Source organism: Caloenas nicobarica, chromosome Z (genome assembly GCF_036013445.1).
Source record: "Caloenas nicobarica isolate bCalNic1 chromosome Z, bCalNic1.hap1, whole genome shotgun sequence".
NCBI lineage: Eukaryota > Metazoa > Chordata > Aves > Columbiformes > Columbidae > Caloenas > Caloenas nicobarica.
Genome location: NC_088284.1, coordinates 101,572,806 through 101,587,778, shown reverse-complemented (window position 1 = coordinate 101,587,778; position 14,973 = coordinate 101,572,806). Strand labels below are relative to the sequence as shown.

The 14,973-nt window shown below is 42.1% G+C and overlaps 1 protein-coding gene across 1 annotated transcript in view; it reads left to right on the top strand.

Annotated features, from left to right (window-relative positions):
- The first annotated feature begins 6,618 nt into the window (after nt 1-6,618).
- Nucleotides 6,619-14,973, top strand: part of SPATA6 (spermatogenesis associated 6) — a 42,308-nt gene continuing 33,953 nt past the window's right edge. The window contains exons 1-3 of the mRNA XM_065657575.1: nt 6,619-6,681; nt 12,433-12,570; nt 14,062-14,110. Of these exons, the coding sequence (XP_065513647.1) occupies nt 6,634-6,681; nt 12,433-12,570; nt 14,062-14,110 (235 nt within the window). The 5' untranslated portion in view covers nt 6,619-6,633. The remainder of the gene's footprint in view (nt 6,682-12,432; nt 12,571-14,061; nt 14,111-14,973) is intronic.

Genomic DNA, 14,973 nt, shown 5'->3' with positions numbered 1-14,973 from the left:
AAAGGAGCAATGTTATAATTTATGGGGAATTTGAGCATATATCTCAGAGCTCCCTATTAGAGTAACTTCAGCTATTATTTAAAGAAAGTGTTTCAGTTTCCTTCTCTAACAACAAGCAACAGTTTTATAACAGAGAAACAAGCCAGCCAGAAAGTCCTTGAGGTTCTCTAGTGACTTTGCTGTTGTCAATCAAATTAACACGGAAGATGCTCGAATGCTGCTACTTTAATGGGCAGAGGGACAAAACCCCTGACACACTGCAGAGAGGCTTTTGAAAAACAAGTGCCTAGATGCCATCTGAGCTGGATGCGGCTAACAGAAGCCAGAGCCCAGGACTATAATGGGATGTGATGGATTTTGAGCTTTTGCTGCCATTTCAGGTGGCCAATGCCAACACTGTGATTTCTCAGCCCCTTATCCAGCTGGTGCCTCAGCCTGGCTGCCCAGTGGAGAAGCCTTTCCCCCAAGCCTGGTGTCTGACACTCGCCTCCTGCCCCTGCTCACAAGTTAAGACAACCCTGACGAGCCTGGAGCCACGTTGTGCCTTTGCGCTCAGAGCTCCAAAGCACCAGCTCCAAAGCAAGTTGTTCAGAGCCCTCTCCTCTCGTCTCTGCTCAGTAAGCAGCACTTTACCATTTACTTTTGAACATGCTCTACAGAATCACGATGTTTACAGACAGGACATATTGATAGACTGTTAGGGTAGCCTCCTGTACGTCACGGACCATTAAATACTGTTGTCACTTTTCTTTTTGTTTGACTAAAATATGTTTTGTTTTGAAAAAAGCACTTCTTGAGTCAGATCCTCATTTTCCTTCAGTATTGTCAGAAGACAGAGAATTCACTTTCCCCTTGATAGCTTGTTCTAGTGGTTATTCACTTTCTCTGTTACCATATAATGCTCAATATATAATTCAATTTTTTCTAGCTTCAGCTTCTAGCAACTGCCTCTTGCTATGCCTTTTCTAGTTATTTTAAAATCCATTTAATATATTGCATTTTTCAATTCAAAGGTACGTATTCACTGCGATCAAGCCCCAGCTTTTGGCTTTCTGCTCAAGCCCCTGTGCTACCACAGCTGCAACTGGAGCCATCACAGCTCATGGTCCATGGGCAGCGGTTCTGCGCAGAACACAGACGCCCTTCTGTGCTCCTCCAAGCCGGCTGCTCTGAATTACTGCAGGACCAGAGTCATCGTCTCCGGGGTGGCAGAAGAATGGACAAGATGAGCTGGTAATTTCTGCTTCCTCCATGACCATTGTCTTGAGCTGCTTTGCCAACCTGACAATGCTCTTTTCTTCACTTTTTAAATACAAAGCCGTGCATACATAAGGAATAAAACACTCTTAATTTATTCTGCAAAAGTGTTCATCAAGTGAGAGACAGGACTTTGGGAAAAGATTAAGAGCTTACATTTTTCATTTGACTTACTTCACATAAAATTTCATAGAGGATAAAATGATGGGAGGCAAGGAAGCAATGATATTTCTGTTTTATCTCTGTCTAAGGACCATAAATCTTTCTGAAGTATCATTAATTATAGCTGCACCATTCACAACGCTATTGTTAAGGGTCTATCAGCAGTCCCACTGTAACCCCCTATTTTCAGGGTTTTATAACTTGGTTAGAAGAATTGTGTTTCAGGCAAAAACTTTGCTGGGGCAATGTCTCCATCTAAGACCATTTTTTAAAAATGTAAAACACAAAGGGAAGCGTTACCTGTTTTGAAATGAGTACGGGAGAGCCTAGGAATTTTCTAGGGGCACAAAGCTAATGCTGTCTTGGCTGATTTTATCTGTACCATTTGTGAATTCGTAAGACTGTATTCACAGAATTATCTCTTAGATTAATTTAGATCATTCCTTTAAAATGCAAGTTTCCAATTACTGCAACTGAATTCAAGATCTGGAATATTCCTCTAGTGGCTGTAATCAAATCAGATTTGATTTCTTCTTTAGCTGCAGCCAGTCAAGAAAGAATTTAGCAGACCTGGAAAATGGCTTACATGTTAAAAAAAAACTTCAGTGTCGTTACGTAGCTTGCCTATTTTTTTTTGGTGTGTGTGTGCGGGGGGGGTTGGTGTTTTCTGTTGTTGTTGCAGGCATGACATACATTAAGAATCAGTGAAGTTAATGGTCACATCCCCCAAATGAGTACTGGCTTAGCAGCAGTACAGAGGAATTGCTCTGTCACAGCTGAGCCATGGTGAAATGCTAGAGAGGTGTTGAGTTTCTCTGGATGCGTAGTGAAAAATGCTCTTCAATAGGCACTAGCAAGATTAGGAGGGCACAGGGAAGAAACGTCTCTGCTTCTCCTACAGAATGACATAACCAGGTGGCCTTTTGTCTGCAGTAACTTGTAGGTTTGTCGAGGAAGCCTGAGAGCTCTGCCCAGCTGTGTCCTTGCAAGTTAGGAAAGAACAAGATGCTCAATAAGAACAGACTGAGAAAATCATTGAGACCTTTTTCTAAAGCAATGGATATTAATGAATAGCAACTTCTGGGCAACTTTTTTCCCGCTTTAAAGTAGAAAGATTAGACGAAAATGTATTTTGCAAAGAGTGTGCTGACACCCTCAGGTAATCTCCATCCTCTGTCCTCATCAATAATCTAACACTGCCTTCCCTGACACACTACTGTCTGCAATAATGTAATTCACTTCGGTCCTCTTCGATCCTATTAGAACCTCACATTACAAAATTCCTCCAGCTCTGCTCTCCAGTGTTCTGGGATTGTTTAGTCTTTACTTCTCCTGGCTGTTTTCCTCAACTACAATTCCTCGCACAGGAACTGACTTTTGTGAATTGCACATTTAACCTAGCAGTGAGTGAGAAGATCAAATAAGTAACGCACGCGGGGATTGTCCTATGGGGTCCCTAATGCGCTCTGAGTCTGCTTTGAACACTGTTGAATGTATCTTGTGATAATGAGTTCCACTATCTGAAGCACTGTCTTCTATCAGTTTTGATTGTGTTGTCTTTTAATTTCATTGCATGTGTCCTTTGAAAGGATAAATAGGCAAGGGTAAATAGAAGAATCCATTTCTACGTATCATTCAATCCCTTATGTACCTCTTTTTGATTACATCTTATTTTTTTTCCTCTCCAAAGTAAAACGGTGTTAATGTTTTGTTTGTTTGCTTTTTCTAATACAAAAATCTTTCCACATCTCATGATTTTTTGCTGTTATTTGAGCAAATGTCTTCCTGGAATTCTCCACAGTTATTAATGACGAGACAATCGTACTCAGTGATGATATCTAAATAAAGGGCTGAATGTGCAGAAAGACAGAGGTCTCTCCTGGCTGCTCCATCAACATCAGGGGCTTAGACAGAAATGGCTCACTGACAACATTCAGAAGAACCGCAGTAGAAGGTGGAAAAACGTGGAAAGCTCCTTTATTTCCTTCATTCTTATTGCGAGAATGACTGTGCAATGCCACTTCGTACCCAGTGTCGTGCTTCTGAAGTTTAAGGAGAAAACCATTCTTGGCTTTGTGAATCTCTGACAAACATGGTGATGTTAGACTTGCTCTCTGAGCTCCAGTCTTATCTGATCTAATCCTGACCAATCCACAGTATTTTTCAGATTCTGAACTTTAGCATATCTACTGTTAGCAAACCTGACTCTTCCCATTTTTCCCGCTTCACGTATTTTGTAGCGTATTTCAAAACATTGAAACTCCTAAGGCCTGACCCTCAGGAGCGCTGCAACAATATGGTATAATTCTTGCAATAATTATCTTAAACCAGTGCAAGTTACTCCTGGTTTGCAATGATAGAAGTGAGCAGAATTTTGATGACACCAGGGTTCTTTCACAGCAGGCATGTTGGAGGGGCTGGAGGACAGAAAAAGACGAAGGTTTTAAATGGTGGAGATTGCAACAACCTTAACATAATGCAGAGCTCTCAGCCAAGCTTTTTATTGCATGGAAATAAGTCTAAGTAGCATTACAAGAAGATTTACTTTTGTAAAGGCAAAAGAATTCATGCTCTTTCACAGCAGGGAAACTTCGCAGCAGTTAAAACCTCAGGCCTATTATAGTACGCACTTTTTGTGGTTTTGCTTCTCGGTTTTGTTTATTAGCAAATAGATTTGCGCAGAAAGTCAGGGTTTCCCCTCGTTGTCCCCCAAATCCCTGCGTCATTGTTCCTGCAGTGCAATGTGAGACTGAATCATGCACTTCATCATAACGAGAAGGTCCAGATGGCTCTCAGGCTGCCGCAGAAAGGGCTGGACAGGAAAATCACTGCAGCAGCAGCAGCCACCGCTTTTCTTTCCAAGGCCCAGCGGGGCAAAGTGGCAGAAATTCTGCAGACCAGAGGGACGGAGAAGAACCTCTGTGCTGAGTCCACAGCCCTCCAGTCTAACCCAGATTGTCCCCAGTTTACCAGGGAAAAGCACTGAAATTTATCGCTGCCTTATCAGTTCAGAGCAGCCTTCTGTCCTGCCTTGTGCTCCTTTTTCAAAGGTTATAAAGTACTTCTGTTCCAGGACACCGCACACAGATATTAAATTTTCATCACAAACATGATGCCATTTTTGATTCCAGCATTTATATATCTCCCGTTCTTATATCGCCACGCTTACCACAATATCTCATACTTCACAATCTTTAACACATTATTTATCCCTCCAAAAAGCATGTATATGAAAGGTACCTGAAAATAAGCAATAAAGCATTTAGTACTTTTACCATCTGAGGCTATGGATCTTTGAGAATTTTCTTCTCATTAACTCTGGAATGCTATTCATATCCTTAAGACTGATAATACATAGGAAATTATTTTATCCAAGTGTTTTATCCACTGATATATGTATCAGAGGCCTGCAATTCAAAAATTAGTCTTTTTCAGGTTCTAAATACAGAATCTCATCCTTTGCTCAGACAAAAAGACTTACAGCTCTTACTGAAGTCACAGTGATGTAAATAAGGCCAGCATTTGTAGTAATGTATTTATTTTAAAATTGTAACCTACAAATGGATTAAACATCACTACTAAGAGTTGATAGCACTTCTGTCTCCACAGGCATATTATGTTCTTTGCATAGTAGGTTGGTGGGGTTTTGTTTGTTTGTTTGTTTGTTGTTGTTGTTGTGGGGGGTTTTGTGGTTGGTTGGCTGGGGGTTTTTTTTTGCTTTGTTTGTTTGGGTTTTGTGTGTGGTTTTTTTGTTTGTTTTGTTGGTTTTTTGGTGTTGTGGTGTTTTTTTTGTGGTGGTGGTGTTTTTTGGGTTTTTTTAAATTAAAACCCAAAACATTTTGAGAATGCTGATTCTTTCCAGATCGCTTAGCACTAGCTTCCTATATCACTCTGCATTATTTTTCTTCGAAATTGTAAAATTAAAATAAAACAAGTCACGGGATGCGTTTGAGCCACTTGTCTCTTTTGGAGGTAATTGAGTTTATCCACTGAATTTCCTCCTCTCTCTACAGCTGCACTTGTGAATTTGGAAAGAATATTTAAAGGCTTAGCCCCTCTCACAGCCTGAGGCTGAAATGAATTGCAGTTGCCAAAACAGAAAGTCGGACTATTTTGTTGTTATCCATGACTGTAAATACTCTGAGAACAACTTAGCAGAAAACAAGTTGGGCAATAACATTGATATGGTCATAATGGTGATCCAGATCAGTGGCATACATTTGAATTTGTCTAGTAATTGAAATGGAAAGGTAGGCCTGAAAAGACAGTTTCAGATGTGTGGAGATGAGTCTCTGAAGATGGGAGCAGGCAGAACACATCGTGTCCACTCTGCGCCTCCCCCGCACAGGACACTAAAACAAGATCCTCAGAGTCAAAAGGGCCCGGATGCCTACAACTGGATGTGGGTGACATCCGAGTAGCCATCTAAAGAAAAGAACGACAAAAGCAAGCACGGAAATTCACTGCTTTTTAGCTATTCAGCCCTGGAGCTCTGTAAAACTTGTTTGGTATCCCCCTTTCCAAAGACAAGGCTCTCCTGGCACCTGTCTGCAGCTCCAAGAAACTGCGGGGATGGAGGCACGTTAGTGGTTGGGCGTGATTGTCTTCAAGGCCTTTTCCAACCCCAACGATTCTGATTCTACACCTGTGCCTCACGCTCCCTTTTGGATGCCCCGCAGCATCGCTCTGCTCACGCCGCCTGCCTCCTCCCCAGCCCTGTGTCGGGCGCTTTACGCCATGCTCGGGCGATCCACCCCTCGGCACAGCAGCCATCGCCTGACCGTTTGTGCCTCGGGAGCCTGAGGGCTCGGGAACTGCCCCACTTCTAATACACCGCCTGCAGCCCAGGCCCACGGGCCTGCCTGTGAGGGGCAGGAGGACGGGCAGCGGCGCCTGAGCTGCAACAGGGCCGAGGACAGAGGTCCCTGCGCAGAGCAAGAGGCAAAGGGGACGTGGGGCGGGAAAGGATGCGGCGCAAAGAGCTGACGACGCCATCCTGTGACGGGCAGCTGCCCCTGCCGCGGGGCATTGTGGGAAGGAAGCGGTGCCGCGGCGGAGGGCGGTGCGGAGGGTGCGGGACTGCGCATGCGCAACACGGGCCGGAAGCGCCCCGGTTGCCGTGACAACGGCGTCGGCCCCGCGGCGCGGCCGAGGCGGAGCGGGCCGGGAGCCGGCGGGTCCCCGCCCGGTGCCTTCCCGGTGCCCTCCCCGCCCATGCCGCGGAAAGCGCTGCTCTGCGTCCTGCAGCTGGACGTCCGCTCGGTGAGTGCGCGGGCCGCGGCGGCCCGCAGGCTGCAGGAGAAGCCGCTGTTTGCTCTTCCGGCGCCGCTTCCCGTCCCGCTTCCTCCTCTTGGCCGCCGCCCCGCTCTCCCGGCCCGGGGGTTCCTCTGGGAGGATGGTCCCGGCCCTGTTGCTGGGCCTCCGTCCGGCTCCAGCTCGGGTCTGGCTTCTGGGCAACTCCTGCCCCCTCCACGTGTGCACCCCCCGGCAGCCGCTCCCTGTGCCCCCGCTGGGGTCAGCAGCAGCTCGTTCACAGCTCTCACTTTCCGGTGGAAAAGGCCTTTTTTTAAAGGGACAATGATTCTTGTGAAGCTGTATGGTGTGGGAAAAGCACTCTTGAAAAAAACAAAAAACCAAAAAAACAGAGCAAAAGAAATGTCGAGAAACAGCAGCTTGTCCAGGGATGTGCTCCCCTGTGAGCCCTGAGGGGCTGCGCGGGCAGGACCTGCCCTGGGCTGCTCAGGTACCTGGGGGTGGAGGTCAACAAGTGTGAAAGCAGCAAGTTTTTACTTTAGTTACGTTAGGCCCGTTCTTTGTGCACTTTGCAAAGTTTTCTGCTTATATACAAGGTGGGGGCAAAGTAAGAGTCTGTATCACTCTCCTGATAACTTTTAAGAAGTAGTTGCGGTTGATAGTGCTCTGTTGCTCTGAAGTTGTTTGCCTTATAAGAATCATAGAATGTCCTTGGTTGGAAGGGACCCACAAGGATCATCGAGTCCAACTCCTGTCCCTGCACAGGACAACCCCACAGTTCACACCGTGTGTCTGAGGACGTTGTCCAGTCTCTTCTTGAAGACTGTCAGGCTTGGGGCCGTGACACCTCCCTGGGGAGCTGGTTCCAGTGCTCCTTGGTGAAGAACCTTTTCCGAATGTCCAGCCTGAACTTCCCCTGGGACATCTTCCAGCCATTCCCTTGGGTTGGTGTAATCCGGAGGTGAGGACTCCTCACGGGGCAAGTGCTGCCACAACACTTGCTGCTAAAGAGGAAACCCGAGGTGCCATCCAAAAAATTCCTGTGCAGATCCAGAAAGTACATACTGGGAAACAGACCCGGTATTCCTGATTGCTTAACCACCTTTGCTCCCAAACTTGTGTGGCTGCTCTAAAATAGAGCTGTGAATATCTACATGTAGATGGTGAAGGTATCACCCTAATGGTGTTGCTCTGCTGTCTCAACAGCTAGTATTTGTCTTAATAATAGCTATAATGCAATATAGTGCAAAGGCCCACTTGCTTCCTGCAAAGGAGTAGATGTGCTTTCCTCTTCTGTTCCTACTGCTGTGAGCTATTCATGTGCCAAGAGAGAGCACAGGGAACATGTTGCCCCAGGGTCAGGCTTCTACAGTTGTGGGGTATGTGTTATTCACCCTGCTCCAAAGGCTACAAATCATAATGGAAACGGAGAGAACAGGAAATCTCCAACTCAGATCTGAGTGCTCCTTTCAGCTCGTGTGAGTTGTTTAGTTATATCCCTGCTATGCTACATAATTGCTCTCTGATAGCCCTTTTTAGTAAGTGTGTTTAGACTGGTTTTGAGCTACTTGTTTTGCCTTTTTTTTCCCCACTGGAGCCTACTTTCACATGTCCCTCCTGTGAAGTTTGAAAATATTCCAGCCTAAACTTCCTTCTGGCAAGTTGATGCCGTGCCCTTACGCAAATGTCAACACTGGCCTTTCACTTAAATGTTTTTTTTCTTTCCTTGGTGTTTGCCCTCTTGATATATTTTTCGGGTAGCAGTTCTGTCATTTCACAATTCATCTTTGTCAGCTGAAGCAACCTGGTTCTTTTGGAAGTATTTTCTGATCCTGTTAGGGATGGATGCTACTCTTCCACTTTGAATTTGCATTGATCCAGATTGGAATTGAATTCAGCATTCCAGATGGGGTCTCACTGTTGCCTTGGGTGATGTCAGGGAAACAAGTCCAACATATTCATCCTGTGTGTCTTAATATTAGTCTCTTCACAGCTGCACTGCAGTTATGCTGTCATTTATTAACATGCTCATCATCTTCCCCTCTGCCAGCTTTGAAGGTTAGCCCCCCCAGTGAAAGCAGAAGCTGTTGTTAATACACAGTAGGTGCATCTCATTTCTGTTACTGTGATCCTGCAGACAAGGCTTTCTATATCTTTTTGTTGACCTCTGATGATTTCTGAATTTTAATTAGAAAAATTTCATGAGAACGCTCTGACTCCTTGTTGCAGGGCCATTAAAAATACTAAAAGGCATTGGTCCCAGGATATATAGAGGAACATTTTTAAAAGTAAACCTCAGCTCGATGACTTCCAGTTTTGCACATTATTGATGCTGTCCTTTGGTCAGTTCTGTACCACCTTAGGACTTTCTTACTCCCATCTTCTGCCTCATAAGTCATAATTTATCATGTGGCACCATATGATATCACTAATGTCCAGATAAATTAGATATTCTTTGTCCAGAAAATAGGCTTTCAATAAAATGTCAGGTTTTGCTTGACTGATCTGTTTTTGTGAAACACACGCTGCTGGGCTTTTTTCTAGTCGTGTCTTCCTCCATATCTTTTTTTCTTTACTTTTGTGTATTTGAGTGTTCTGATTGGTGGGGTTATAATTTTTCAGATCTCTTTTTCTGCTTCACGTGGGCCTTGCATTTGTTATTTTTCAGCAGGTGATACTATCCTTGTTTTCATAACAGAAATTTTAGTAATGTATACATCCAGCCAGAAAAATTACATTGTTTCAGAACCTGAGCTGAAGATAATTTGGCCTCCCCACGGCTCCTTGGTCCAGGCTTACTGCATATTGGATAACGTCTGTTTCCATCGTTTCATTCCTTAAGTTGTTTTTTTGCTCCTGTATTCAGTGTCATGAAAACCAAGACAAAATATTCAGTTTTGTTTGGCACACAGATTTGTTAGTTTTCATGTCCTGGTTATTTGTAATATGTCCACTTGTTTTCTCCTTGTTCAGATTTCTGATTCCTTTACCTGGTCGTTTACAATGCTCTGCATAGTTCTCAACTGTCTTTGAAACTTGTCCACTTGTGTCAGAGGTTCTGTCCTCTGTTTGTTTTTTCTCTTGCTTTAGGACACAGATGGGTTTTGCTCCTTTTGACTTAATGAAATTCCAAGGTCTTTTCCTGTCAGGGTCCACAAAACAGGCTCTTTGGTTTATTTCACCACTAGTTTTCTTCATTTCTGAAAGGCTGCTCTTCTAAAATGGAAAGCCTTGGTTAAAGACCTTATTTGGTTTATCCTGCCATTAATTTAAATTGAATAATTCATGATTCCTTAGACCAAGATTTCATTGTTGTTTTTTTGAGACTAATTTTAGTGCCTGTCTCTGCTGCTGGCATTTAGATTGCTCATGTAGCAGAAGAATGAAATTCACATTATTCTTCATGTCATTGCTACATGGAATGCACAAATGTGGCAGTGACGGTAGGTAAAGCTTTAAGCACTAAGATGAATTAATAGCATTGTGGATTACTGCCAGGTAAGGAGACTAAAATGGCATCTCTTCACATTGAGAAGATTATTTTTGCCACTCGAAGTCCAACATGTGGTTCTATCTGGAAGCCTGCGCTCAGCAGAAGTCAATGCTGTCCTGTGCCCTTCACAGGGAACTCATTGTTTTGATGGTAATGGCTAATTAAAGGGATTTTTCAAGGCCTGCCTTTTTCAGTGGTTACATATGCAGCTACAGTTTTAAGACTGTGTGTAACAAGCAAATGCTATAGGAGGTTGTGGATCAGCAGAATTCTGTTCCTTTCCATGAGGTGAATTCAGTGATTTCTTTATGGCTGTTTGTGATGGCCCAACAACAGGGACATTTTTCCATCCTTCTGGGAGCTGCAGCAGATAAGCCCAGGGTAACACTGTCCTAGACACTTGTCATAGTTCTCCTGGTCAGTTGTAATATCAGTTAATTGCAGCACTGATATCCCTTTTCCTTAGCTGATCAACAGATAATATACTTACCATTTTTAAAGTGGTCCCTCATCCTGCCTGAAAGGTTTGCAGTCAGGTAAGAGCTTCAGTTTGTTTCTCAAGTGTTATGCAGCTGCATGCATCACATATTACAAAACAGGTTTCGTGAACTGCAGATATACATGTGTCATTCATTTTTGGAGCCGGCTTAAGGTTACATGAACATCTGATTTTGCTGTTCCAGCCAAGACAATGAGTTGAGCAGTTTATCTCAAGGGTGGTACAAGCACAAGTTTCCATGTGCTATCTTGCCCCACATGCTTATTTGTAAGAATTAACTTTTGTTTACAGGATAACCAGAATAATTGACACATGTTGTTTGCAGTTTTACCCTCTCCAATGTCTTCAATCCTCTTCCTTTTAATCTCAATAAATAAGCAAATATTGGTTGCCTTCTCTAAGGTGAAAGGCCCGAAACTCCAGCTAAAAATGATTGTAAATTCTACAGAAATGTCAAGAAGAAGAGCAAGAACTAAACTAATATGAATTGTAGTATGTAGTTTGGGGGATCTTGCCTAGTATGAATGAAATCTGTCTCTTTCATTCACTCCTATTCACACTTGCGACTGCACAAGTGTCATACAAGCTGTTTAATGCTTGACAGTCTGTTTCAATTGGGATATCTAATATTCTGGCACTTTTCTTGCAGATTTGAAGCCCTCATTTACATGGAGAGGAAACCCTTTTTTGGTTTTTTTGCCTTCCTCAGATATTTATGAATAGAAGCACTATATTTTAGCTTATACTGTATCTATAATAATCTATCACACATTGGTTTCTGTTATATCTTTCACCGGAGGCTGTTTTTTCTGCTGTTTATATAGTTTTCTTTTAGATCCAGTTAGGATTTCTCAAGTAAAACATACATTTGGGAGTAAGAGACTGTAACCAAGGCACTTATTTTAATTCCTGTCACTCTCCTCCTTTGTCTTTCTACCTGGCAATTGAAAGTCTGAACACTTTTTTCCAGCAACCTTATGTTGGAAGAGACCACCTCATATTTATTATACTGTGATAAAAAGCGAGCAGTAGAACTGAAGTGAAAGGTGACAATTCTCTGGCTGGGTAATGGAATAAAACCATGTGGCTTGGAGAAAATAGTTTTGCAACAACTTGTTTACATCCTTGCAGTGAAAACACAACTAAGAAAATCTGATGTTCATCAGAGCTTTAAAAACATACCAACTGCTTCTTATTATTTAAAGAAAAAGAATTGTACAGAGAAAGTTGAGAGATTATTGGCAGTATCTGGCAGCCTAATGAGGAGCCTTCCCTGCCTCAAATACCTCCAAGGTGCCCAAACTTCTCAGATACAACTTTGTGTGCCATGTGTCTGATAGCAACAAAACAGTTGCTTTTTGTCATTTACGTACTAGAAGGCCAAGTTAATACAATAATTGCAAATAAACTTACCCTTTTTGGTGGTTGGACAGAGCACGGGTGCCTGAGTGTGTACATTTGTCTCTGTAGCTGGACTACAACTGGGGTGGGTTTTTGTGTCTTGACATCATGTAGACTTCATTCTACATGACTCTTCGTATAGAACCTGATGTGACCCTCAATGATTAACTCTTCCATAGTCAGTGCATGCCTTAACCTGGGACTGGGATACCAGGTTTCAGTTTTGGTTGAAGACAATGGAATGTGCTACTTACTGTAAGAAGGATTTGTTCCTGATTATTTTCAGCCTTGACCATTTCATTTTTATCTTGAAAACAGCCGTTTCTTCTATAACTAAAGTTCAGCTTGTTTAATGAATGTGTTACAGATAACTTGCCCTGGAGTGCTGCTGAAAGACAAAGAGGAACTTTATCTCAGTGTCTCTGTACTCGGGCAGTGCAAAAAAACCCAATGCGTCCCCGCAGCGTTTCCGCTCCTCTTTCACGAAAAACTAGTATTTGAAAAGGTAAGATAATGTGAAGAGCCAATACAAGCCAAATAAAACCCATCCCAAACTCCACAAAAACTCACTGCAAAGCCCTTGAGCACAAGTAATCACACTGAAGATGACACAGTGTTATATCTTCAGTACAGAGGAGGTGTGTGCCTGTATTATCCATATAGTGACTCAAGAATTATGTGTACCAAAGATTATAATGTATGATGAGAATTTTTAGGTGTTTGTTTGTTCTTTTGTGAACTGTCCTTTTTTAGTGTCTGTTTTCCTGGCTTGGAAGAAACTGAATGTTGTTCTAAAAATTACGGCAAGTTGAAGAACAAAGACTGTACGATACAGGAGAGTCAGCTTAATTTAGTAGAAAGACAGAATAGCAGCTCAAGCCTTTTTGGTGACATCTTTCTCCCTTTGAGATACTTTTTTTCATGGTTTGTCACCAGAATTCCCAGGTTGGTACTCTGGCCTTGTAATTTATAGTTGTTTATCACATATTCTGAGTCCCTACTAGCTTCATTATTAGTACCACAGGGATAATGAAACGCAGTATCTTACAGATATGATCTGGCTTCTTGACTACCTATGAATAATAATACTTTGCCCTTTCTAGTTCTTTTCTTTTAAGTATCCCCCAGCACTTTGAAAACCAGACTGAGTAAACATCAATGATACTCTGGTGATGTGGGTAAGATGCAAACAGTGATAATTTCACCAGCTACTGAAGATCAAAAAAGTCTTCTTTAAAGGCAAACGTACCACAAACTACTTAAGTGTAATTTAGGAGAATGGCAAGACATGGGGATCTATCTGCTTACAAAAGAAGTGAACAAGAAAGCTGAGAATATCTGTGTTCTTACAAATAGCTACTAATACTGAATAGGTCTAGATACTTGTGGAGCACCAGTGGTTGGTGTTTTTTAGTGTTTGGTGCCTTGAACAGCAACGTGATCTACACCACTCTGCTGGGACTTCCGTACAGAGTGAGGAGGAAGTCTGTTCCCTGCTGACTATCCAGTGCAACATCCTCCCCTATTCCTTGAAATCTATTCACACAGGATTCAAGTTAAAAAAAATCCTGAACAGTACTCTTTACACAAGTAGTCACTTCCATGAAAATGAAGCTTAAAGCGTTAGTAATATATAAAAGAACATATTCTTCATCTATCAGAATTCTAGCACATTCAGCAATTTATCTTTCTCTCTTGAAATTTTCTCAGACAATACTTATCTCTATGTGTTCAACTCTTCACAATACCTCCTAATTTAAATATGGAGAGCTAACCCTGGATGGCTAGAGAGCATATGACAAGAACTGCTGGCTTTCAATGAATTTGATCATGTGCCAAATGATAATTTCAGTTTCCTTTCTCCAGTGGGGATAGGACTCTTGGCAACCATCTGAAGTGAGGAAGAATATTGATTTTTATTTTTTTTATTCTCTTTCCCCAGAGGTCCATCCGATGACTTTGTGCCATTATTATTATTTATTAATTTATTTTCCAGGCATTTGCTGAAATAGTTGATCCTGGAGACCTTGTGAAGTTACTGGAACGTAGGTTCTGCTTTTTATGTATACTGTGTTGTATGCATTAATGTCTTGCATGTATGGGCTCTAAATGCTTTTTGGAGGTTTAAAGTATGTAATAATTTTTCTATCAGGAGCCTGCTGTCTGAAAAGCTAGTGGGTAACCAATGTAGTATATCATGTACTAAATAAGTAGGACCTTAGCACTAGAGGGTTTTCAGAATAGAAGATTTGTTGTCAGTGTAGGCAGAGGATTTTTGCTGTCTTTGGTTACTACTGACTTACCCAAAACACCGTTATCTAACAAAATGCCTCTGGAAATGTGTGCTACATGCTTTAGAACAGGAAAAGGGTAAAAAGTCATAATTAATGGAAATTCCAGCTAGTTATCCAGATAGGCAATTGATTCCTTTATCTGATAATTTATTTGATTAATTTTCAAATAATATAAGCATAAACATTCTATTTTTGTAAAATTATTCTTTTCATTTTTTAAGAAAATTCTGTCTTGCCACGTGTGGAGCATAATGAATTGTAGTGAGGTGACACTGACCCGAACTCAAACTCCTCATACTGGGAGTTATCTGAGAAGTGGCGAAGCTTGCATCATCTTCTTTAAAAGAAGGACAAACTTGGCAGCAGATAGAAATTACCAAGTTCTAAGTCAAATTTGGAGTTGTCATTTGTACGCTGCTAATGCCATTGTGTTCATCTGTGGTATTTATGCAAGCTGTTCTTAATTTTCTCTTTTTGTTAGTGATTGGAAATAGTGCAGCTATGTACAGTGCTATGAAGCTTATATCAGTGAGCTGGTTTTCTTTTTCCTTTTTTTTCTTTTTTTACTATGAGAAGTACTTTCCATTTTTTTGTTTTAACTCATAAAAATACTT